General features: G+C 41.9%; 2 protein-coding genes across 3 annotated transcripts in view; one reads left to right on the top strand and one right to left on the bottom strand.

Annotated features, from left to right (window-relative positions):
* Positions 1 to 19,446, top strand: part of GLS (glutaminase) — a 75,141-nt gene extending 55,695 nt beyond the window's left edge. The window contains exons 15-18 of the mRNA XM_032217358.1: positions 10,618 to 10,679; positions 13,422 to 13,498; positions 13,588 to 13,651; positions 17,487 to 19,446. Coding sequence (XP_032073249.1) covers positions 10,618 to 10,679; positions 13,422 to 13,498; positions 13,588 to 13,651; positions 17,487 to 17,643 — 360 coding nt within the window. The 3' untranslated portion in view covers positions 17,644 to 19,446. The remainder of the gene's footprint in view (positions 1 to 10,617; positions 10,680 to 13,421; positions 13,499 to 13,587; positions 13,652 to 17,486) is intronic.
* Positions 19,447 to 21,172: 1,726 nt separating this feature from the next.
* STAT1 (signal transducer and activator of transcription 1) overlaps positions 21,173 to 26,735 on the bottom strand; it is a 46,247-nt gene continuing 40,684 nt past the window's right edge. For both annotated transcript variants that reach the window (XM_032220111.1, XM_032220118.1), the window contains 4 exons: positions 26,445 to 26,630; positions 25,019 to 25,091; positions 22,218 to 22,314; positions 21,173 to 21,586 (listed from right to left, as the gene is read on the bottom strand). In XM_032220111.1, the coding sequence (XP_032076002.1) occupies positions 21,563 to 21,586; positions 22,218 to 22,314; positions 25,019 to 25,091; positions 26,445 to 26,630 (380 nt within the window). In that variant the 3' untranslated portion in view covers positions 21,173 to 21,562. The remainder of the gene's footprint in view (positions 21,587 to 22,217; positions 22,315 to 25,018; positions 25,092 to 26,444; positions 26,631 to 26,735) is intronic.

The raw sequence follows: 26,735 nt of genomic DNA, 5'->3' as shown, positions 1-26,735 counted from the left end.
CCTAGTATTTATTAATACTATAATGCTTTCATGTAAATGTTTGGGGGTTTATGAACAATTTGAAACTTTATAAGGGGATTGATAAACTGAAAAAAATGGAAATCCCTGCTCTAATAACATATACTGTACCTTCAAAAATCTTTGTATTGCACCTTAACTAAATGCATGGTAGTTCTTTCTCCATTTGCAATCTTTTTGTAAGCCTTGCTGTTCCAGTTCCTGAAGCTCATGAGGCCGTCTTTAGTGCGGGTCAGAGAGAGTGCTTAGAAACAATAGTGTAGCAAATCCTTTAAAAAATCCTCCATTTTCATTTATCAACCAGGGCAACTTTACTGTAGCTGTCCTGCTTGCACGCCCACCTATTAATTCACTGGTAAACATTTAATATTTGTCTAAACCTCCACAATAGTGAGACTTGTATTTCTAACACATTGAGAAGACAGATGCCATAAATACCTTTTTTAACATACTATTTAAATCTGCAGTTATTATTGGAGATACAACATTGTTTACAGTAGCTTTTGCTTTTTTGAGAGCAATGGCAAGCAGTGGTTTGGCTTACAGGCTATTTGTATTCATTTCTAATTGCTATTTCTGTGGCTGCCCAAACATGTTAGATTCTATGTGCCAAAAAGAATTAATATCAGCAACATGGATAGTTAAAACAGTGCAAGATCAGAAGATGTGGAGATATCTGGCCCATAGAATCACCAAGAGTCGGACACAATTGAATGGATAACATCATCATCATGGATAATTAAGACAACCAATAAAGATGGCGAGATTGGGAGATAAAACCACAAAAATACACAAGAACCCATTCAGATTGAATAGTGGTCTCCCTTGTGTCCAGGGAATGTTTTCTCAGAAAGCAGACACAGCAATTGTGACAGCTTGTGTAATAGGCACAATATATAACCACTTGTGTTGGGTATTTTAAATTGTAAAACATAATTTCTTACTCAGAAAGTCCAAAAGCGAAAATATATTAATGTAATGTATTGAAGAATATGTGAGGCTAAAGGCATTCACTGCAATGCAAAAATGATATATTATTTCGTGACCTGTCAAAACTGCACTCGACTAAGCCGCGCCCGATTAAAGCGCGTCGCTGACGTCATCAACAGGGCGACAACAGCCAGCGCGGAGAAAGAAGGGCGCTTTAAATAGCGCTTTGAAAGCAAGCCGATTCAACTTAAGGTAAGGGTTAGGTTTAGGGTTAGGTTAAGGGTTAGGATTAGGTTTAGGGGTTAATTTTAGGTTTAGGATTTACAGCGTGCTTCTGTCTCCGCGCTGTTGTCGCCCTGTTGATGATGTCAGCTACGCGGTTTAGTCGGACGCGGTTTAGTCGAGCGCGGTTTTGTGGTGGAACCATATTATTTAATAGTTGCAATCAGCCATTTGCAAGGCAACATAATGCACGGTCTAACCATAGAGATCTTAGACTTCCAATAGTCAAAGCTCTAGATTGGGTCTGTCCAAATGACAGACCATTGTCTGCCAAGAATCTCTGTGTGGCATATTAGTGCTCTTTAAAAAATAAATCTGCTGCTGCCAATCATCAGCACTATCAAGAAGCATCTACTGCCTTGAAAACCTGCCAATTCCTCCAGGCCTCATCACAACACTGTCAGCTCCATCGCTCTTGCAGCACCACTACATCTGATCAGTACTCCATTCTTTGTGACCCACAGTTATTTTTAATTTGTCATTGTGTCCCTCTTTTTCCTTTATATGTTGTGAAAGCTTGTTTTAGATCAGTGTTTCTCAACCTTGGCAACTTGAAGATGTCCGGACTTCAATTCCCAGAATTCCCCAGCCAGCCAATGCTGGCTGGGGAATTCTGGGAGTTGAAGTCCGGACATCTTCAAGTTGCCAAGGTTGAGAAACACTGTTTTAGATGGTCAAGAAAAACCGGACAAGATAGAAAGGAAGTTAAGTGAAAAATGAGAGCTTTTCGAAGAAGACAAATTCATTAGGAAACCTTAAGAAATTGACATTCAGGGAAGAACTTAGTTTCTGCCCCAATCTGCTTCAGCTTCTTTTGATTTTGGAAGAGTATGTATGTCCCTTCTGAAATTGAATTTGGTAAATCGGTAAGATGTCAGCCAATAAAAGGGGGAGGGAGAAAATCTTCCTGGACTGGGGGATAATCACACCTGATTGAGAGACTAGGATCCCTTGCTGGATATTAAAATCAAGAATATTTTCCCCACAATTCCCACGACTCTAGTTATTCCTGGGTGCAGACATTTTGCATCAATAGTGGCAATTCTTCTTGATACCTTTGAAATTCAACCTGACTTTTTTCCCTTGATGATTCCGAGTATATGTACTGAGGATCGCATTAACAATAACAGAATAGCACTGTATCCGTATTAATGACCCAGATTTTACTTTGCTGCTTAAACTTCAAAGACCTCTGGAAAAGCCATACTTGGGGGAATCAGCCATTCCAAAGAAGGGCAATGGCCACCAGAAATGATCACCTGTCACCTCCTTGCCTTGGTTCCACCACAAATGCGCGAATGACAAAAGCGCGCCTCACTAATCCGCGGTGACAAAACCGTGCGACGTGTACAAAACAAATAGACCAATGAATACTAGAAATACACCGAAGCGAGGTGTAGAGGGAAAGAAGAGGGGGGAATTAAGAGGGAGTGAGAAGGGAATGTAAGGAGGGTGAGATGGTGGGAAGGGGAGAAAGGAATGGCTGAGGGGGAGGGGAAGTAGAAGAGGGGATTGTTGGAAGGGAGAAATGAAAGTTGGAGGGGTAGAAGGAAGGGTGTATGTAGGATAGAAGTGTTATGAGTTGTTTATTGCTTCTTTTTTTTAACTGCACAGTATTGAAGGAGCGACGAATGAGCCCTGAAGCGCGCCGACAACAGCCTAACCCTAACCCTAAACCTAACCCTAAACCTTACCTTAACTTAAATCACGCTTCTGTCGGCGCGCTGTTGTCGGCGCGCTGTTGTCGACGCGCTTTTGACATCGCGGTTTTAGTGCAGCAGTTTTGTCGGCGCGCTTATGACGTTCGCGCTTTTGTCGGGTCACGCCTTGCCTTCTACCATTGTATATATGCATAAGACAGGAATTTCTCTAGTCACTTGGATCAAACAAAGTTTTAAGAGTGACCTGTGCAGAAGTCTCAAGTACTGTAGCCTATTAATTCCTATGCTGTGATTCCTGAAGTATCTAATAGCAACAGCTTTCATTCTAATTGATGAGGCAGACACACATGAGGATGGAGCTTCTTTACATGAATAAATGGGGGCTTGCTTGTCCCTCTAAACCATGCCATCTTCATCCTCTCATCATTAGTAGTTCATCAGTTTTCAAAAGAATTTGGAACGAGCAAGAAAAATGTTACCATCTTCTGGCCTTAATAATTAACATTCAAAGAGATTTAGAAATCCAAAGTGTTGCAATATCATCTTCCTGTCAGATATTCTTGGCTTCCAGAAATTCTGCTCTACTTTCATTAATCTTATTGGACTGAAGGCCAGAAATAGCTCTATAATCTACTGTGGCTGATTTTATTGCAACTGGCTTTCTGTTTTCAAAAACCACAGTGAGCTAAATAAATTTTTCTCCTTTTCTGACTGCCAATGCACGGATAAATGCTAGACAAACTTAATTTCCAACAAACTGTTTTTAAAAAAAACTCTAGACATTTCCAGCAAATTCTGAATGTCTGCTTCCAAAATATTTCCTCCTGAATAGTGCAGCCAGCAATGAGAAATAAAACTTGCCCCCGTCCCATCCCCACACAGCATTTTAAAGTGATATCTAGGCCATTTGTAGGGAAGCTGAGGGGGAGAATCAGACTCACAGCCCTTATTGAGAGTCTCTGAATAGATGTCACCAGGCCAGCAGAATGTCAGAATCCCACCAGACCACTGGAAAGGGCTCGGGAGCCTTTCCCGGTTTAGCATTCATTCAGCTTCCCCAACTAAACAGTCCAGGAATGAAGAGATAGTGTACGCAAATCCCTGCTTTAGACAGCCCATTGAAACAATGGAGGAAAAAAATACACCCCAAAAGCCTTTTGGATGAAGTCATTGGTTTTCAATGAACAGACAGCAAAGATTTTCCTGTTTTGTTCTTCCAATCTTTGTAGCGTTGCAAACAAATCCATGCATGAAGAAGCTGAATGTTAGGCTAGCAAGTTTTCTTTTTAGCTACTCTGACTCCAAGCATGGATGAAACGTAATCCAGGTTATTAAATGTACTGGAAGATAAATTCTTTCCCCCTTTTTTTTTTAAAAAAAGAAACCCACAGTAGGTATGTATTGCTGATTAAAATCCTGGACTTCTTGGGGATTGCCTTTATTTCACTATTGGATGGAAGGACTTAATTACAAATGTGGAATATTCATAGCCAGCCCTTTGGTCCAACTCACAGGAAACACATTCATCTCAGAAAGGATAGGATCTATTCTTTGCATAGCTGAGTTAATCCCACTTTGAGCTGGATTATGGAAGGCATCTCCTGTTAATAATAGGTGCAAAGTCCTTGAGAGGGCACCAGCTGTTGAAGCATTTTCTACTTCTGGTTGCTTGCTCCCAACCGAGTTCACTTGATAGCTTATGAATTGGGCTGTGGGCTTCATATGCCCCTGAAATCAAGGATGGTTTTGTGGAAGCGATGCCTTTAAAGAAGGCCACTGTTTTAGTTAGAGTCAGTCTCTGTTTCCCCAGTTTTTCTACCTGGGTTTGTACCCCAAAGAGAAAGTTAAGGATGTGTAACCTACAGCAGCCAAGGATAAGCAAAGTGAGGCTACAGTCTGCTCTCTTATCATGCTTGGCTTAAGTTTTCAAAAGAGACTTTTTAGACTTTTTTTTAAAAAAAGGAAATTCGAGTCTGCAAAACAAAATAGTAACTTAACATTGTATTGGTTTACAAGCTTTAGGGACGCGGTGGGTCAGTGGCTAAGATGCTGAGCTTGTCAATCAGAAAGGTTGGCAGTTCGGCGGTTCGAATCCCAAGTGCTGCATAATGGAGTAAGCTCCCATTACCGTATTTTCACGACCATAAGCCGCACCGGATTATAAGCCGCAGTATCAGTTAACGTTAATTTTTCAAACTTTTTCCATATATAAAGCGCACCGGGTTATAAGCCGCACGGTTTTTTTGCAATTACTAACGAAATCGCAACCTGCCACTCCTCGCACTCCGCACTACATGATACCCCCCCCGCACCGTTCGTCCAGTAAGGTCGGGGAGGCGTTGGGCAGAATTGGGAGGGAGATTTTCAAAGAAGCGCACCAAATATCTCCCGCGAACTGAATCGGCTTGAATAAAGCAATTAGCTGCTCAGCTTTAGTTCCCTTTGTGAAAGTTAGAATCCGCAGCTTGAACCCGAGAAACTATTAATCCTTCTCCCATTAAGCGCTATTCCATCGGACCTCCCCATTAAAACCAATCGGAGGAGAAAGCCTGTGCGCTGGGGAGGGAAACTGCTCAGATGGTAGAAGGGACGGGAGGCAGGAACGGAGGAGAAAGCCTGTGCGCTGGGGAGGGAAACTGCTCAGATGGTAGAAAGGACGGGAGGCAGGAACGGAGGAGAAAGCCTGTGCGCTGGGGAGGGAAACTGCTCAGATGGTCGAAGGGACGGGAGGCAGGAACGGAGGAGAAAGCCTGTGCGCTGGGGAGGGAAACTGCTCAGATGGTAGAAGGGACGGGAGGCAGGAACGGAGGAGAAAGCCTGTGCGCTGGGGAGGGAAACTGCTCAGATGGTAGAAGGGGCGGGAGGCAGGAACGGAGGAGAAAGCCTGGGCGCTGGGGAGGGAAACTGCTCAGATGGTAGAAGGGACGGGAGGCAGGAACGGAGGAGAAAGCCTGGGCGCTGGGGAGGGAAACTGCTCCATATATAAAGCGCACCGGGTTATAAGCCGCACTGCCGGTTTTTGATCAAATTTTAGGATTTTCAGTGCGGCTTATAGTCGTGAAAATACGGTACTTGTCCCAGCTTCTGCCAACCTAGCAGTTCGAAAGCATGTAAAAATGCAAGTAGAAAAATAGGAACCACCTTTGGTGGGAAGGTAACAGTTCTCCGTGCGTCTTCAGCATTTAGTCATGCCGGCCACATGACCATGGAGACATCTTTGGACAGTGCTGGCTCTTCGTATTTGAAACAGAGATGAGCACTGCCCCCTAGAGTCAGGAACGATTAGCACATACAGTATGTGCGAGGGGAACCTTTACTTGGTTTACAAGAATGCTTCTAGAACCCACAGATGTGGATCATAAGCATCCATGAAGGTGTCAACAAAGACAAGAAAGCAGCTGAAACCCCACAATTGAAACCGTGCCTCTTTTTTAGATATATTGTGCATGCAGCATAGGTTTAACAGGGTTAGAACTTTGACTGCATGGCCATGGCCATCATCTTCATTGTTCCTCCCTGCAAAACCCTCTTCCCACTTGTGTTGCTGAGGAGCTCCAGAGGAGCTAGTTCGCCTTCTGATAAGTGGTGTTGTGATTCACTACGCTTAGATCCCAATTGTTTTGTGAATAGGTAAAGCAGCTCACAGCAGCCATTTTGGAATCGCAGCCACCAGATCCTTTTTAGGATTCCCAAAGGTGACCCAACCCAAAACAACAGAATGTGCTTACTCAATGAATTTAGTAAATTGGGACAAATTATAAATTATGAATGTTCAGGAACACCACACTTTCTTATTAATATTAAATATTTGGCGTGGATTAGGATTCCTTTGTATCAAGAAAATTCGAACGAACGCTATGCCAGTCTGTGAGATAAGTATAAATCCCTCTAATCAGACATTTATTTGTTCTGCTTCCCTTCATTTGACAGAGTGATGAAATGGAAAATCTAGTTTCTGTGTTTAATCTGAAATCTAAAGGACTGGAACATTTTCTAAGAGCCAAAAGAGCAGTTGGCAAGAAAGCAAAGCAAAGGTTAAATGGCTGAAATGGCAGACATTAAATTGTTAGAAAAGTAATTCGGCTTTAAGGAAGACAAATCCATACTAAGGATTTCTTTTTATCTGTGTAGAGCTTCAGGTTGGGGCAAAGAAAGGGATAATTCAGTTTTGAACACAACAAGGAAATGTGTTCTAAAGACATTTATAAAGACTAGCCGACCACATTAGGCATTACAGTCATATCTTGACACTCGACTGCTTTAAAACTCATCAGATTTGCTACTGGACTCATTTTGATGTGAAAACTTTGCCTTAGTACTTGTCATTTGTTTGGTACTCGACACGCAAGGTAGACACTTGTCAGTGAGAGCTTCCTCATGACTCACTACCATTTTGGTGGAAACCAAAGATCATGCGGTTTGTTTCGTACTTGTCGTTTTTAGTACTTGTCATGTCTCCTGGAACCAATTAACAGAACTAGTTGAGAATTTCTGAGCAGCTTCTTGGAAGAAAGTAACAGGAAAAACTAGTGCTTTCTTGGATCAATGTAGTCTGCCTTATTTATTTAATTCTGTTTATTTAAAATATTTATGTTGCCATCTATCTTCTAATCTCCAAAGAATCCATATTATGAGTTATAACATCCATTAATTTTTCAAAAAAAACATCTGTGCAGTAACTATATCATAGCAATATTAAGAAGCGGTATATTGAAAAAGCAAGAAAATTAACTCGCTGATTGATAATTGGCTTTGTATATCATGCTTCAGTAACTCAGTTTGTCTCAATTTCTTGTTTAACATGTTGTTTTTCCATATCTTTTTGAACTCCTTTTTCTGTTATTCTCTTGCAAATTTAAGTAGCCTGCCAGGCAATTGTTTTGGTTCTTCTGTGCATGTACAAATTCTGATTTTCAGAGGTCAATGCGTTTCTGAGTACCATTTCAGTTGAACTAATTAACATTAATTCTGGGACTAATTTAATCCTGAGTTTTCAAATAATAATATTCAAAACCTGCCTCCTTTTATAGCCTACACATTTACCGTATAGCATTTTTAATATTGTGGGTTGGTTTGAATTTCTTCATTATGGGTTTGTTCAACATTATTTTATAATGTCCTAGATGAGATGATTCCTATAAGATTCGTGTTTCATAGAAACTTCAACTTTTTATAGCTTCTATTCTCTGAGCAATGTAAGTAAAGAAACTGCTAGGTTGCTACTCCAGAAGGTTAGAAAAGGTTGAAATTCTGGGCCAATTTTATTTTAATTAACTCGGTCTCTGGGAAACACATTGTGAATGTAGTGTTATCTCATCTGCCTCTACTAATTTGTCCTTGACTTTGGGTATCTAAGGAAAAATGGACAAGGGCTGTTTTATCTCTTATCTCCCCATGCAAATAAATAAGCCACATTTTGAATCATGTTTACAAATATATCCCGTTTTGGTAGTGACTGTAATTTCCCACATCCTTGGATTTCATTCATGGTTGCAAATTCTTCAATATATGAGGTATAAGACAAAGAACGAGCTGTTTAGGAGCTACAAATTGTTTATGATAGGAGCTGATTGCAGGCCTTAACAACTGGCAATTTGGCAGCAATACATGTAGCATTTTGTAGAAATGCCAGGAAAAAAAGACCAGCTCCAAAACCAACTCATTAGAAGGAAGATTAGGACAGAATTCTTTCCAGCCTCTCTTGTCTCCACATTGGGGTAGATAGGCAAATAGATGTCCCAAAGGTGCTTATTCAACAGGCAACTGGACTTTCTTGTTTTCTTTTGAAGACATTTTGCTTCTCATCCAAGAAACTTCTTCAGCTGAATAAGCTTCTTTGATAAGGAGTGAAACATCTTCAAAGAAAAAAAACAGTTTCCCTCTTGAAAAAGCACCTTTGGGACAACCATGATCTGGATGACTGAGAATCTCCATAGACATTTAAGCAAATAGATATTATTTATTTGCATGATCATGATTTTTATGGGAAATATTGGAGTTTCTCCGACAACCACAGTAGACTCTATAAAATATATAATAATGGAGGTGAGCTCAATCACAGAAAAAAATGGCCTTTTTCATTCTCAAACTCCTCCACTCAGTCTAGATGGCTTCATGTCTCTTTATATATGGAGAAGGGGACTGTCCCTTTGTGCAAAAGAGAAGCAGGGAGTGATTTGGCATGAAGGACAAGCTTCACAATAGGGAAGGAGAGAAATCAGGAGAGCATGAGTTCTAGTCCCACCTTTGATATGAGAGCCAACTTTGGGCCTGTCATTTTTTGTCAACCCAATCCACCTCACAGGGCTGTTGTTGTGAGAAAAATTGAGGGAGGAGGATCGGGTATGTTCATTTCCTTGAGTTATTTTTTAAAATAATAAAAGGTGAGAGAAAAAAACACAAATAAACCAGATGTTTCTGACCTCACAAAGAAGTTCTACAAGACCGTTTTTCCAACCTTGATACCGCATAGGACTTTAAAATCCCTCACCTGGAGCAAAGGTCTCAACTGATTTTCATAAGCTTATACAAGCTCTCAGACGAGTTAATGAACTCTCACAAGATCATTTAAAGATATTTGGTGATTCAGCATGTGATTTTTTAATGCCCAGGCCATTGCTGGATGTTATCTAGGAACGGGAGTAGTTCCTGAGGGTGGGAAACTCTACTTGCATAAAATATTTTATTTTGTGAAAGGAATAATCTTGCCATAATTTAGACCATAACATTGTTTTGAAGCACAAAATGGCCAAAGTTAAGTAGCAGTTAGACTTATATACCGCTTCATAAGGCTTTCAGCTCTCTCTAAGCGGTTTACAGAGTCAGCATATCGGTCCTCATTTTCCCCACCTCGGAAGGATGGAAGGCTGAGTCAACCCTGAGCCGGTGAGATTTGAACTGCAGATAGCAGTCAGCCGAAGTGGCCTGCAGTACTGCACTCTACCCACTGCGCCACCTTGGCTCTCTAGTAGATCAGTTGTCATCATAAAAAACAACAACTACTGTAGACCTAAAGTTTACATCCTGTCCCAGAAACAATTTGCATTTGAAGAGTGAATTATCTCTTGGCTTCTGTTTTTTTCATATTTAGGGGAAGGTAGAAGTGAACAAAAGATGACTACTTTGTATAATTTATACATAGCTCTGTATCTGAAATGCTCTTTACCTAATCAGATGGAACTATGACAAAGTTCATCTACATCAGGCATTTCCCACTTGTAGCCTGTGGGCTGCATGAGGCCCTGGACAGCTAGTAATGTGGCCCCGCAAGATCATAAACTTTTAATATCATTATGTGATTTATATACATTAAAGAAAGTGTGTATTTTATATGTGGCCCAGGACAATTCCTCTTCACTCAGTGAAGCCCAGGTAAGCCAAAAGGATGGATGCCCATGCTCTATGTATATGCAAGGAGGTCTTTTGAGATGTATCATTTTCCGAAACACTGTAGCAGAATATGTATAAGCCTAAATTGGCCTTTAAGACCCAATCAGGTTGAAGAACGGTTTTAGGTATAACAATGGTTATATTATATCTTCTTTCAAATCCCCCCCCCCTCAAAAAGCCTGCCCCAAATCAGAAGCCTCTGTAACAAATAGAATGACAGTAAAATGACGCACCTTTTAATGTAAGCCACAAACCTTTGGGAAGGACATTATCACCCACACATTTTCCGCCTATGCCAATAACTTCATAAATATTTTTTTCCTTTCCTTTCTTTCAGGTGAAGTCTGTCATCAATCTTTTGTTTGCTGCATATACAGGAGACGTGTCTGCCCTTAGAAGGTAAAATCGATCTTAGAAGGAAATGTTTGCTTGAGACGGTTACACTTTGAAAAAAACATCTCTGTTGCAATTCTGTGTGTATGTATCAGTCTTTCTCAATTCATACATACATGTGCACTTGTCAAAATAAATATGGGATCAAAAGGACCTTTCCCCCAGAATTAAAGCAAACCCCCCCCCCAAAAAAAATTCTGATTCACTAAAGTAGAGACTCCTTTCCTCCCATGGAGAAGATTAATCCAAACAATTGGTCAGAATAAATAGGAAAAACTTTATTTTATCCCAGTTCCCTTGCAGAAGAGAGTTGATTTCTTAACATGCCCATGTATCTCCCCTGCTCCTCCAAAGTTTTCCTCCATTGTGAAGACAGAAAGACTCCCCAAGTCAAGCTTGATTACTGCTAACAGCGGGACACACACACACACAACACACACACAAATACACACACAATTGTGGGGCATTTTAATTTATTTCCCAATTTACTACCTGGCTCAAATTGCCTAGGGCTTTTCCATTCAAGCACTGTCTGGATTTGATCTGCCTTGCTTTGGAGGAATCCTGTCAGCCTTAGTCTAGACAGAAAGCACAACCAGATAGATTAATTTTACTTTATTGCAATTCTGTTACATTAACAGAATCCCGCGAGTCTCAAAATGCATCTCTCTCCCTCCCAGCCCTAGCCCCATTTTTACAGACCAAGAAACTCTTCTGAGATGTTTGCCCTGCCCACATTCCTTTTGCATGCTAAACTGCTTCTTGTCTGGTTGTGGCTCTTCCTCCTGTCTTCTAAGGTCATTCCCACATATTATCTCAAACCTGCCAAGCAGAGGTGGTTTTCTACCGGTTTAAGAGCCGAGGTGGCGCAGTGGGTAGAGTGCAGTACTGCAGGCCACTTCAGCTGACTGCTAGATCAGCAGTTCAGCGGTTCAAATCTCACCGGCTCAGGGTTGACTCAGCCTTCCATCCTTCCGAGGTGGGTAAAATGAGGACCCGGATTGTTGTTGGGGGCAATATGCTGACTCTGTAAACCGCTTAGAGAGGGCTGAAAGCCCTATGAAGCGGTATATAAAAATCTGCTATTGCTATTGCTATTGCTATTGGACTGGTTCGCCCAAACCGGTAGCGGAAATTGTGGGGAGGCTTGCCCACCCGTCCTGGCTCCTATTTAGGGACATTTTTTTTCTGAGCAAAGCGCATGCGTGGAAGGCCGGGCACATTTGTGGACATTTGCAAACTGGTAGGGAAGGTAAGTGAAAACCAACCCCGCTGCAAAGGTGATTTAACCATTACTACCTGCTGTCCATAGACTGCTTGCCTAGTGGGGAAATCAGTTCAAAATATATGTCAACTGCTCTCAAAGCTGGAGGTGGGAAGTGGGACATTTGAGGAGCAGAACAGTCAGATCAGAGGAAAATCTAAGGAAATGGGCCATAGTAAAAACGATGTGGTTGTTCTGCCTTTATTTTAGCACCTTAGTTGATCAGGCTGCCTCTGTATTATCCCAGTGATTGAAATAAATAAAAATGGATTGCTTGGTTGCTCTGGAATGCTTGGAAACTTACTGTGAACTCAGTCTGCCCAAGGCCCCCAGATTTTGCTGAGTTCCAAATAGAGTAAACGCCTGTAAGCTGTCTTTCTATATATGGCTGTCTGATGGCTGGGTAAGCCATTATTAGTTAAAGAAAAAGAGGATTTGATACAGTGGTGGGTTTCAAAAATTGTTCGAACCTACTCTGTGGGTGTGGCCTCCTTTGTGGGAGTGGCTTGCTGCCCATGTGACCGGATGGGAGTGGCTTGCCGCCCACGTGACCGGATATGAAGATGCCAACAACACTTGTCAGAACTACCTTAAATTACCTCACACACAGCACTGGCATGCATAAGAATATGATGTAAAGTTGTTTTTTAAAAGGCATCTTTGGTTTGCGTTAAAACAACTTCAACACACGCAATGTTCTGATTGCACCACAAACACAGTAGTCATCCTTACCTTTCACAGAGGCACTGAGTTTTATAAATACGAGCATGATAGTGTAGAATAATCATATCCAAAGACCAGTGATGGGTTTCAAAAATTATTGGAATCTCCTTCTGTAGGTGTGGTCTGCTTTCCGGGTCCACTGGTGGAACCTTTTCTAACTGGTTCGGTAGATTTGACGAACCGGTTCTACCAAATAGGTGTGAACTGGTAGGAACCCACCTCTGATTTGATAGCAAAAGGAGACGTTGAAAAAAGGAGAATTTGTAGATAGATGATAGACACAATGGGAAGGGGAAAGAAAGCATAAGAGAGAACTAAAGAACTAAAGAACTAAAATTAATTCAGTGCTTGATTCAGTTTTTCCATTTTTCTCTATTCCAGCTTAACCATAGTTAAGCATAATCCTAATTCTGGAGTTCTAGCATAACCTAAGAGTGAAGAAGACTTCCAATTTTAATCAGGGCAGAACGATAGTCCAAATATTGTGACCGACGACCATGCTACAATGCAGTTCCCACCATGGGGCCAGAAGAAAGAGATTTCCTTGGCATCCTGTGGGCTCCATGCCCACCTGGCATTTTTGGTTTGGTTGCTGTCTCTAACAACGTGGCAATTCTTTTCCAATGGGCAAGCGCTCCATCTCATGGCAACCAGCTTTAAACAATCCTGATGTGTCGTCGGGCCAAATGTTTAGGGGCTGCCGATAGTTTATCTCTATGTTATTTGTGATCAGGTTCTTCTCCTTCCATTTTTTTTTCCAGATTTGCCTTGTCGGGTATGGATATGGAACAGAGAGACTATGATTCTCGAACAGCATTGCATGTAGCAGCTGCAGAAGGTTGGGACCATGAATATCTAAACTAGCTATTACATTTGGTATGGGGAATATAATGAATTTATGCACTTATATCTCTTTTTGTATTTTAGGTCATGTAGAGGTAGTTAAGTTTTTGCTGGAAGCTTGCAAAGTGAATCCTTTCCCCAAAGACAGGTGAGCATCTGCATGAAAAGTATAGTAGATAATTTTTTACGGTAGTTTAGTTAAAGTGATGCGTGCTAGCACTGACTTCATAAGCAGCATGCTCCAAGAAATTCATACCCTAAAAATCTGATGTTTTTCACAAAGTGTAATGAAACTTCTGCCCCTTTAAGTTAGCCATCAATTAAATCTCCTGGGTCAAGTTGTGGAAATGGAGCAAGCCTCGGGCTTCTGTGCAGAGCAAAACATGGAGTCCTTTGGGTGGGAGATGTGAAGCGATCAAAGCAACAGTAAAGTATATGTGGGCCTGTGTTGACTCCTGTCAGCTGCCTGGATAAGTCTCTGCAGTTTTCTTAGCAAGATCTCTGAAGTGGTTTGTCATTGCCCTCTTGCTAGGGCTGAGTGAGAGTGACTGCCCCAACGTCCCCCAGATAATGTAGTAGATCTTAAATAAACATACTCCAGAATATTATTTTGTCAGCATGCATGCCTCTCCTTGCAAATTAACAGTTACCCCGTTTTTATTGAGCTACAGGAGGCAAGTCTGAACCGCCTGAGTTCACTGGATTTAAGTTCATCTAAATGAAACACTGAGTTGGAGTGCCCCACAGTTAACATTCCTGAGATGCGTATGTGCAGTTACACCATTCTTGGTTTACCAAAATTAATCATTAGCTTTAATTTGAATTTCTCCTTTAGTTTTATGGCTTTTCAAGACTGCTGCAGACGGAACAGTCTCGTCTAGCATCAATTCATTTAGCAAATAGGAGTTAAAATAAACAAACCTGGAGACCTTAGAATTGGGTCATATTAAGTGATATTAAGACTTCTGTTGGGGATAGAACACCACCTTGGAACAAAAATTAATCGGTAGTGGGAATTGGGCAGTGGGATGTTCAGGCCTGGTGAAGTTCACTTTTCCCCTCCCCTCTCTCTCTCTCTCCCCCCCCCCTCTCTCTCTTTCTTTCTCTCTCTTTCTCTTTCTTTAGCACAGGAGCTATTTCTTAAATGCCTGCTTCCAAATTATATATCATAATTTTCCTAGAAAGGCAAAGTATTTTAAGAAGCTTCTATTTTAAGCTCAATTGCCATTTACTATTTAAGAATATTCTTCTTGTCCCTGTTCTAAACAAAAAAAAAAACAAAAAAAATATATGGATAAATTAAAAGGAGGTACTTCTTTTGGTTTTGCAAAAATAGTGAATGCCAGTTCAGATATATTCTAAGACTAGTAATTCTGGCCAATTGTCTTTGTCAAGCCAACCAGCTTAGGTTTCTGGATAGGATGACAATCATTAAGCTATCCCAAATAATTTCTGGAGCCAGTTTGGTGTAGTGGTGTAGGCTAGAAACTGGGAAACGATGAGTTCCGGTCCTGCCTTAAGCACGAGGCCAGCTGGGTAATTTTGGGCCAGTTATAGCAATAGCAATAGCAGTTAGACTTATATACCGCTTCATAGGGCTTTCAGCCCTCTCTAAGCGGTTTATAAAGTCAGCATATCACCCCCACAGTCTGGGTCCCCATTTCACCCACCTCGGAAGGATGGAAGGCTGAGTCAACCTTGAGCCGGTGAGATTTGAACCGCCGAACTGCAGTTAGCAGTCAGCTGAAGTGGCCTGTAACACTGCACTCTAACCAGTGCGCCACCTTGGCTCTTCTTCTCGCTCAATCCTAGGAAAGCAGGCAATGACAAACCACTTCTGAAAATCTTTGCTAAGAAAACTGCTAGGACTTGCTCAGGCAGTTGCCAGCTGTTGACAATGATTCGAAGCTACAAAATTAATTAATACTAATACCCCAGATTTAATAAGTTGGTAAGAAAGATTTTAAAAAAAAAGTCTAGAAAGCAGATGTCGCAGTACCGAATGACAGCAAAAGAGAAGAGAAAGAACTGGAGAAAATCCCAACGTACAAAGACCTGCAAATAGAAGTACAGCAAAGATAGTACTAAAAATAATGGACATCTCGGGTGCAATTCCATATCATCTGAAGCACCACTTGAACACTATTGGTACTGACAAAATGCCCATCAGTCCATTGCAAAATCAGCTTTACTTGGAACAGCTTACATCCTTGTGATGATACTTTTATCCCAGGTTCTGGGGGAGGATTTGATAGGTGGATAAAAATGCCAAATCCAGTCTAAACCTCTGGTAGTATTATCTGGCTTTGTCAAATGACAGGCAACGTTGTTGATTTGCTTTATTGTCCAGGAGAGGAAGACAATGATCTAGGTATAGAAAGGCAATATGGGGTTGGGTAATAGATCTGTTAGAATAGGCTGTCCTCAAAATCAGAATCAGATAGTTTTCTTGGCTGATGTGGGGCTTTTTGATTCACAGTCATTGATATCATAGAAACCCCGATAGATATCTGGGGTAGAGAAATGATGTGAGTAACTGCTCCTGCTTGCTAAGTCAAATGCGTTATTTGATTTTCCGAGGGATCGAGACCATAAAGCAGCAAGACCAAATAATAGACAGTAGAATAAGATTCAGAGGAATCCAGTCAAGCAATAAACAAAGCTCATGTTAAAGCCCGTGCTTTGTCTTTAGGGAAGAAAAAACAGTTGTTCTTTGCTGTTACCATTGTATCCATTAATCATCCCATTGTAAGAAGTCGCTTACATCAAAGTCCTAATAAAGCTTAAGAAGACATTGCAGTTGTCTTCAAAATTGAGATTGAGATGCTTTATTTGTATGCCGCCCTTTTCCCTGGGGGGACTCAGGGCGGCTCACAACTCAAGGGGAGGGAGGACAAACAAATCACAAACATGAGAAAACAATACATCATTAAAAACACAACAGTCATACAATTCGAGTGGGGTTAAAATCTTTAGCCCCAGGCCTGTCGGGACAGCCAGGACTTAAGGGCTACGCGGAAGGCCTGGAGGGTGGTGAGGGTACGAATCTCCACGGGGAGTTCGTTCCAGAGGGTCGGAGCAGCCACCGAGAAGGCTCTCCTCCAGGTAGTTGCCAGCCGACATTGGCCGGCTGATGGAATTCAGAGGAGGCCTAATCTATGGGATCGTATCGGCCTAGTGGAGGTAATTGGCAGTAGGCGGTCTCTCAAGTAAATTGCATTTGCTAAAGCCTGAGATAAAATTGTTCCAGTTTACTTCAACCTGGACTGTTTGGTAATAGCAATAGCACTTAGTCTTATCTACCGCTTCACAGAGTCAGCCTATTGCCTCCAACAATCTGGCTCCTTTTACTGACCTTGGATAGATGGAAGGCTGAGTCAACTTTCAGCCAGTCAGAATCGAACTGCCAGCAGTCAGCAGAAGTAGCCTGCAGTACTGCATTCTAACCACTACACCACCACAGTAATAGTGGTTCTTATGGTATACCTATGAGGTTTGCTTGCCCTTCCATCACATTAAAATAGGACTTGACATGCATTCGTTCAGACTGAAGATGAAGAGAGGATACTTGGTAGTAGCACAAAACAAATTAAGTATGATTTACCCTGATTAAGCTACCCAAGACTGGCCTGGCCAAGTGACTCCAGAGTATTTCATTGAAGGAAGGAGCTGAATCATCAGATTTTAAGAGATCGACTGTACTGAAGCCCATAAAACAATGTTAACTTCCAGTCAGTCTCTACTATGTAGGAAGACAAGCTTAGCTGAAACTCCATTTGGGGGAGCCAGATGGGCACCCACTTTTCAGGGAGGGGTTTTCTCTACAGGCAGCATTCATTTTAGAAGCTAAACAGAGAGAGGTGTCTTCATTAGAAGGGGAGGATAGAAGTCTTTGTATAAAATACATCACCGTGTTAATTTACAGCCTGTTAGAGATTGAGATGCCTTTAACATACCTACCACCTCGTTACATTTTCTTCCAGATGGAACAATACACCTATGGATGAAGCTTTACACTTTGGACATCATGACGTCTTCAAAATTCTTCAAGAATATCAAGTTCAATACACCCCTCCAGACAACTCTAGTAATGGAAAAGAAAGTCAAACTGTACAGAAAAACCTGGATGGCTTACTATAACACTCTTCTGACTGAGATTCCAAGTGAATGATCTATTTAATTGTGGGAAATGATTATGAAGAGTGAGAGTGTTTCTGTTGGATAGTGATGTATATTTTCCAGAGTACTGCTTTGTTCCAATGTTACAGCAGCTTTCTTTGTTGCACACAAAAGACAATAGTTTCTTTTTCAGAAAAAATAACTATTCATAATGTGAGCAATATTACCTTGTGCTACGTGCAAGTGATAGAAATTATTGTCGGCTATACGCACAGGGGTTCTTTTGGGGGTGGCGGGGAAGGGATATCTCCGTGAAGCTTTACTCCATGGTCATACTCATGAAGCACTCCAAATATTTCCCCACCATACCTGCTTACATCATGTAATTTCGTATATATGGACTGACAGATGCTGCCTAGGCTTAACTCTTGTTCCAAGTGTGTTTTTATCAGGGAATCTCTTCCAAGGTTTATTTGACCAAGCAATGTAGGAAAATGTAAGGCAAGAATACTGCACCTGTAGACTCTTTGCCCTGCTTCCCATCCCACCACCCTTCCTCATTCAACTGGTTGAAAGGTTTCCCCTTGGTGAACTGTGACCAATGGCAAAACATTGTGATCACACCTCATTTGGTTTGGTCGTAAACTGTATGTATACATGTTAAGCTGGATGTTGCTTTGTGAACACGTGCTAAAATTCATTTATGCTAAGACGATTTTTTCAAATGGGAATTCACCTTTTAAGTAGATGGCATCTCAAGGTCATTTTGTGTGTGTGTGTGTGCCTTGTGCCCTACCATTTCATTCACAGGGATACCCTCCTTCGCATTTGTCCTTTCAGTTAAAAATTTGGCCATATTGACCCCGTTGGATTAACCTTCACTAGAAAGTTCATTTGCAGCTGACCAGATTTTTTGCTAGAGCAGAACATTGGCCACCCTTCATATCCCAGGTGCCATTATGGAAAACTCATTAATTCATACCTCCTGTGGCCAAGCACATAAATAGTTATTTTGAAAAAAAATGTTATCTATATTGTGCAAAGTCGGGAATGTTGCTCCAGACACACAGCCCCATTGTAAAGTGCTAGAATGTATGTTGACCAGTCAACGTTTTAGTACGTTGTATTTTACTTTATTATTTTTGCTTTAAAACCAAATAAAAATGGTGAAGAATATAACCAACACATAAAAAATGGCCATATTACCCAACAGCTTATTTTTCCCTTAGCCATTACCAAAAAACAAACAAACCCCACCACCACCCAATCCTTACTTAGCACCTACCAATCTCTTGCAACTATAGTATAGCTTTTCCTTCTTATGATTTGTATTTCATAAGTCATTGTAGCTCCTGGAGTTAGTTTATATATATATGTGTGTATATTTACATTATCTTCACTTCAGTTCTGCTGTTGCCTTTCATGGTTTCATTCCAAAAATAATGCAGCGGTGAATTTTAAAGATTTTATTTATTACATCTACAAGTGAGCTTTATTTGTACCTTAGTACTACAGTCATCTTATTCGACTATCTATCTCATTTGTGTGTGCGCGTGTGTTTGTGATGCAGTGGACTGGCACCATTTTTAGCTTCAGGGCAGGATTATCAGTGACTTTACTGACCTGATGAGCAATTGTGACTGATTTGGCTTGACATTTGGCTTTATTATAGGGAATAAACCATGATGAATGTATTCTTTGCTTGTCACCATTTTCCCATGACTTAAACTTGAGTGTAACCATTCTGAAGGTAAGATTTATTTTCAGGATTACAAATCCAAATGCGTTGCATTTTAAAATAATAAATAAGCCAAATAAAATAAAGTTTAAAGCTTGCATTTTTTTTTCATATTCAATCTGCATTTTGTGAAAACGTACTGTGTTGTAAGGTTGTCAATTGTGGCACCATTTCCCTAAAACTTAGTTAAGTCTACCCTTTTGTTCTTAATATATAGGTGGGCAATATTTGTTTTTCTAAAGAAGCATTTGATAAATTATGGGAGTTACGTACACCGTGTTGCGGTTAATGGGACCAGCATGAAAAAAGTCCATAGAAGACTGCAATAAATGCCCTTTATTAATTACTTAGTAATACTTATGATCATTACAGGCAACATGACACAAAACATACCCTCTTGAATTTCCTAGCACTTCGATAACATTTGTGTGCAGAACCTTCTTTCCTTCAACAACAAAGACCACATTACACACAATTTAATACTATAACAAACACCAGCGGTGTTTACTCGGATTGTTTTAGCCAATTTCTGTAAAAAGCATGGGAAGCAGTTGCTGGGGTGCCTAGTCTAGGAAAAAAATATGTTAAGCCTACCAGTTCTGACCTGTTATTTATTTATTTATTTGTCTTGTATGCCGCCCACTCCTGGAGGACTCCGGGTGGCTCACAAAAGACAAGGGAAAGGGGGAAAACGAGACAAAGACAACATATTAAAAACAAAAACCAACATTCACAATTTCCGTGGAGGTAAATGCTTCTCAGCCCCCCCTCCCCCCCCAGCCTGCTGGAACAGCCAGGACTTGGTGGCTTTGCGGAAGGCCGGGAGGGTAGTAAGGGTCCGGATCTCAACAGGGAGCTCATTCCAGAGGGCCAATGATCTGAAGAGGCCAAAAAGATTCAGGGACACTTCGCTTCAGGATTTATATTACCTCTAAGGAACAGGTAACTGCTCTGGTTAGACCTTGCCTTTAAAATCATAATTATTTTTGTGCACGTGAGAACCCTTTATTCTCTTATCCCTATTCTCTGCACAAGTAGGGCTTTCTGTGCAGCTTCAGAGATTTTAAAAGTTGCTTTTCTCTTTCAATATTTCTTGGGAGCTAGTAACTTGACCAGCAGTCTTTCTCCTGAGATCACTGATTACAGTGAGCCAGCACCATCTTATGATCTGACAAAAGAAGTGCAGGTGTAAGCTGGAATTAATTACAGTGTTTGAGAGTTACTGTTAAAAGGAATGTTAACTTAGACTTTAATATTTGAGAGAGAAACAGGGGCAGAAGGTTGAAATTATTACAGTCTTACAGAAATTACTTCGTTTTTACCTTTTATCCATCAGGACAGCAGAAATTGTTGGACTGTACTGACCAACTAGAGTAGGGATAGGGCCCAGCAACTCCTAAAAGTTGAGTGGTATAGCAGCAGAGGTGGGTTGCTCCCAGTTCAGCCCAGATCAGGCGAACTAGTAGTGGCGGCAGCAGGAGGCTCCGCCCACCTGCCCAGACGCTTCTGCGCATTCACAGAAACGTTGCGTGTGCGAGTATAAGCACGAGCGAACCAGTAGTGCCGGGATTTGTAGCCGAGGTGGCGCAGTGGTTAGGATGCAGTACTGCAGGCCACTTCAGCTGACTGTTATCTGCAGTTCAGCGGTTCTAATCTCACCGGCTCAAGGTTGACTCAGCCTTCAATCCTTCCGAGGTGGGTGAAATGACCCAGACTGTGGGGGCGATAAGCTAACTCTGTAAACCGCTTAGAGAGGGCTGAAAGCCCTATGAAGCGGTATATAAGTCTAACTGCTATTGCTATTGTTATTGTAATCGACCTCTGTGTGGCAGCAATAACTACCAAGCATCTACCCCAAGATAAAAAGATAATCCTAGATTGTTCGGACTCAGAGGCTCTCCAGAGGAGTTGGAGACCCGTACCTTTTCACACATGGGTCCAATTGAACCTAAGCAAAATTATATATAAAAGCTGAAAATATTGTTGAACACAACACCATGAAAACAGCTATGTACAGGATTACTAGATAAATATTTTTAGTAGCAAGTAAGCATTTCTGAAGGTTCAAGCCACTTTTGCCATACCAGAGTATACAACAGAACAAGCTATAGAGCCCCTTAAGAGACTTAAGTGATGAGATTCCTATGGGTTCTAGGTAAAGAGGACACACTCGGATTTTATGCCAGCTGGCCTGGCCAGGGTTCATGGTGTACATTCTGTACACATCTGTAAGAAAGAAAACATAGATGAGCTACCAGGTTAAAAAAATCCTCACCACTCCATGCAATCAGCGTTGCAGACAAGATACAAGCTTTCAGGATAACTTAGATCACAAGTGCACTTAACATACAAGCTGGGTCGTTGTAATTTTGACTTCAGGGTGGAAGGTCCTAACTGGCAGGAAGAGATAGAGGGCTGAAACCTCTTAGGAACAGCCGAGGTGGCGCAGTGGTTAGGGTGCAGTACTGCAGGCCACTTCAGCTGACTGTTATCTGCAGTTCAGCGGTTCAAATCTCACCGGCTCAAGGTTGACTCAGCCTTCCATCCTTCCAAGGTGGGTGAAATGAGGAGCCAGACTGTGGGGGCGATATGCTGACTCTGTAAACCGCTTAGAGAGGGCTGAAAGCCCTATGAAACAGTATATAAGTCTAACTGCTATTGCTATTGCTAAATAAAGTACCTGCAGAATTCATCAATTGCTTTGTGTCAAGGAGGACATACCTACATCATAGACTGTACTATTCATCAAGGATAGCCATAGTGCTTATGCATCTCTTGGTTGGAGATGACAGGCTTGTTACAAAAGCAGCTTAATGCATTGTTAGACCATAAAGCAACCCAAATGTCATTTACTCACCATAATTTCCGCAGAAGATACCTCTTGCACTACTTGATCAAATTCTTCTGGGGACATAGGCAGAAGAGCCTCGGGGCCAGGCAGTCTGGAAGGGTGACTGAAGGATAGCAAAGGACAAAAACAATTAGTTTCTAATGAATTGGGACATGATCCATTAGTCCTGGCACAACAATTGTCTCCACATCCCTATTTCTAGGCTTAGCCTGTGGATAACCATCACTATCGCCTACAAACCATTTTCATTTCAATCAGAGCCTTCTCGCCACACTGAAACACAAATGACTTGCTTTGAGCCAGCAGCCTATTCAGCCTGTTAATCGACATCAAACCAGGTTTCTACCGGAATCTATTGAATGTTTATTAAAGGAGCAGAGCAGGCACACTCGCATTTCCTGCTTGAGGCAACACAGAACTTGTGCTTTAGGATTTTCGCAAATAAATTCAGCAAGGAGGCGGCAAGGATAAAGTACCTTTATTCCAGCGATGTCACTATTTTAGCCAATTCAATTTTTTTTATAAAAAAAAAAACTTATGTTTGTGAATATTTTATCCCCAAAGGCCATCATGTGGAAAACGTACAGGTGAAGACAGCTGGATGCTAAGGTTGCTACATTTGTGATAGAACTTATCCTCCCTGCTAGCTTAAAGACACTGCAATACTAAACCTGCCCATGACTTATAGCAGTGGTTCCCAAACTTGGCAACTTTAAGACTTGTGGACTTCAACTTCCAGAATTCTCCAGCCAGCTCTGCTCTCTCTGGCTGGAGAATTCTGGGAGTTGAAGTCCACAAGTCTTAAAGTTGCCAAGTTTGGGAACCACTGACTTATGGGGTTGCGTTACCCCAAAGGAGCTGCAAAATAAACATTAAATGCATGATTCCATAAACCTGCTTAGGCTTTTCCCTTCACTGTCACATAGCAAAAGGTTCCTTTTTTTTCTAAAACATTGCCGACTGTAGATTCTTCATACAACCCCTTCCCAAATTAAAAAAACCCTAATCTTTGTTCTCTGAACCAGTTAAAATCACATGCAAATTTGATACGATTAAATTTCCTTTTGGTTTTCCTGGCAGATTCAGAACAGGTGGGATTTAAGGAACATTCTTAACTGAAATCTCTCTGCCCACCTACAGCCAACAAGGTCATCCAAGGCCTGTAAAGAGCTATTCTTTCTTCTTCCACCCCCCCAAATCCATACGATGCACATGATTTCCTGTACAGGTAGTCCTCGCCTTAACAGTTCATTTAGTGGCTGTTCAAAGTTACAATGGCAGAGAAAAACGTGACTTCACACCATTTTTCACACTTATGACCACTGCAGTGTCTCGGGGGTCCTTTTTATAAACATCTGACAAGCAAAGTCAATGGGGAAGCCAGATTCACTTAACAACCATGTTACTGACTTAACAACTGCAGTGATTCACTCCCAACAAATGTGGCAAGGAAGGTCGCGAAATGGGGCAAAACTCAATTTAACACACATTTCTCACTTAGCTACAAGAAAGTTTCAGCTCAATTGTGGTCTTAAGTTGAGGACTACCTGTATACTAGTCCGATTTATTTGCAGGCCAATTGTTTTAAGGATCTTTTACGATAGAAAACCAGCTTACAATATTATGATCATTACATACAAACTGGGCAAGGTACAAATGCGTAAGCATTGTACATAAGCCCTGTCCATATGTTTAGCATCTAATTTAGGGACGGGTTTAAAAATATTTGCAGGAAGGGAATTGATTTATTTGGTTGTCGTGAAGAGGACATTGCAAAAAGCCAGGGATGATGCAGCATAGAAGAAACATACAGCCAACAATTGAATTGAGGGGGAAACGAATAGAGACTTGACATGGGAGGCTAGCATGTAGCAGTCAAGCAAGAGTAGAAAGTAGAAAGGAAGGCTATTGAAAGCCGTGGCACGACATAACCGCGAAAGTCAAAAGCGCGCCGACAACACCGCGGTGCTAAAACCGCGATGTCAAAAGCACGCGACAACACCGCGCCGACAACACCGCGCTGACAGAAGCGCGATTTAACTTAAGGTAAGGTTTAGGGTTAGGTTTAGGGTTAGGTTTAGGGTTATGTTTACAGCGCGCTTCTGTCGGCGCGCTGTTGTCGCGCGGTTTTGACGGCGCGGTTTTGTCACCGCGCTTTAGTGACACGCGCTTTAGTCGACCGCGGTTTTGTGGTGGAACCATTGAAAGCAACCAGCCAGCCTTTTCACTGTGAATGCTCTGCTCACCATCCTCCTCCTCTTTAAGGACCCTGACCTGGGACAACTCCTTGCCATTTCAATCCCTTCCCTTCACCCTCCCCACAACCCACCTCTTCCTCCAGCTAGTAAATTATAATATCGCTGCCAACCTTATCACACACTCAGCTACCCTGAGGAAGTATATAAATAAACTGAGGAAGTAAAAAAAACAAACCTCTTATTAAAAACCAGAGGCAAATTATATCTTATCCAAAATCCACAACTTTTATTTTGACATGTGATGCAAGAACAAAGTGTGGGCAAGCAGAGGTCATGCCCTGCAAACTTGATTATCGGTGCTGGTGGTAAGGGGGGGGGGGGGAAGGGAAGGTGGTCCAATCGTAGGTTGCAGAATCAGTACAGGCATAAACCAAGACCACCGTTTGGCTATGCTGGTTCCCAGAGGCCACGCTGAAGGTACACGACCGTAGCACCTGAGCAATCTTGGGAAGAATGCTTCTATTCTGTCACAGTGTGATATTGGTCAGTGCTAAAGGTGACACCCCAGTACTTTCAAAGTGTACTCTGTTCTCTTCTTGGCAAACTCACACTTCAGATACAGAGATTAGTTCAGTTTTGATGTATCCTTTGGCTCCACTAATGACATCCATGGGCTCCGAAGCTAGGGAGAAGCACAGAAAAAGTTTATTTTTGCATCTGGAAAACAGAAAACACTCAGACTTAAGCTAACGTCTAGACCAGAAGTTCTCAACGGGGGGCCATATGATCCTTCGATATTTCAAGTGGCAACTGGTGAAAAATATATGTCTGTCTCTACATGGGGCTGCCCTTGAAGAGCATTCGGAGACTTCAGCTTGTCCAGAATGCAGCCGCGCGAGCAATTGTGGGTGTAGCTCGGTACACCCACGTTACACTATCCTCCGCGAGCTGCACTGGCTGCCTATTGGTCTTCGGATACGCTTCAAGGCGCTAGTCGTCACTTATAAAGCCCTTCATGGCATCGGACCTGGGTACTTGAGAGACCACCTGCTGCCAATTACCTCCAATAGACCGATTAGATCCCACAGATTAGGCCTCCTCCGAATTCCATCCACTGGCCAATGCCGACTGGCGACCACCCGGAGGAGGGCCTTCTCTGTGGCTGCTCCGGCCCTTTGGAACGAGCTCCCCGTGGAGATTCGGACCCTCACCACCCTCCAGGCCTTCCGCAAAGCCCTTAAAACCTGGCTGTTCCGACAGGCCTGGGGCTAATGAGTTTTTGTCCCCCCTCGAATGGTATGGTTGTTGAGTGTTTTAAATTGTGGTATTGTTTTGTTCGTGTTCTTTTTTCTTATTTATTCCCCCCCCCCCCCCCAACTTGGTTGTGAGCCGCCCTGAGTCCCCTCCGGGGAATAGGGCGGCATAGAAATATAATAAACTCAACTCAACTGTCTGTGTGTGTGTGTGTGTGTATGGTGTGTGTGTGTACATAAAGTGCCAGGGGACCCTTAGACAAGCGTGTATTATACTGGAAATAGTCTTGTTGACACCAGAAAATGCACCTCTTACTGTCCTATATCCGTGGAGGTGGCACCGATGCAATGATTGAGAAACACTGGTCTACACAGCTCTCCCAACTTCCATTTATATTAATTTAGATGAGTGCAAAAAGTAAAAGAAAAAAAGCTTCATAAAAAAGAATTCTGGCCACGAGGCAAACATCTTTCCAACTTTTATCAATGTAGACATGAGCCAAGCCCACTTTTGAACAACAAAACTGAAAGCAGCTTGTGTGGCAAGCAATGCTTTCAAATGAAGGTCAGTGGATGTTTTGCATGGCAGCAATCGTACTCCTTGCCCACCCCCCCATGTCTAGATTCCAAAGAACTCTTGTCGGATTCAGGCGTAGAAGCAGGGAAAACTGAGATTCCTAATGTGGTCTCCGAGGGTATGCCAAAATCGAGGCACACAAGCATGCACATCTGGACGTGAGACCGTTTACCCTTGTGAAAAAAGAAGAGAGGAAACTACTCACACTCTTTGGGTCTGGAGTAATATTTTCCGAATGCATTGTCTTTGAGAGTGCCTGGATACAGGTACTTCAGTGGGTTCTCGGGAAAATTCTCCGCAGCCATCACTTTGTAATTGCGAATGATATCTGGTAGGCTGACTGCAGAGAGTTCCTTTTTTGTATAAGGTTCCACAGAGTGGAAGGATTGATCTGGGGCAAGGCGAGATGCATTGGGGGAAAAGAAACAGGAGAAGATAAATGTTACAAGTTTTTCAATGTACAACGAACATATTTTTCAATTGTCCCAAAGATGCT

Source organism: Thamnophis elegans, chromosome 1 (genome assembly GCF_009769535.1).
Source record: "Thamnophis elegans isolate rThaEle1 chromosome 1, rThaEle1.pri, whole genome shotgun sequence".
Classification (NCBI taxonomy): Eukaryota; Metazoa; Chordata; class Lepidosauria; order Squamata; family Colubridae; genus Thamnophis; species Thamnophis elegans.
This window is presented reverse-complemented; position numbering and strand designations above follow the sequence as displayed.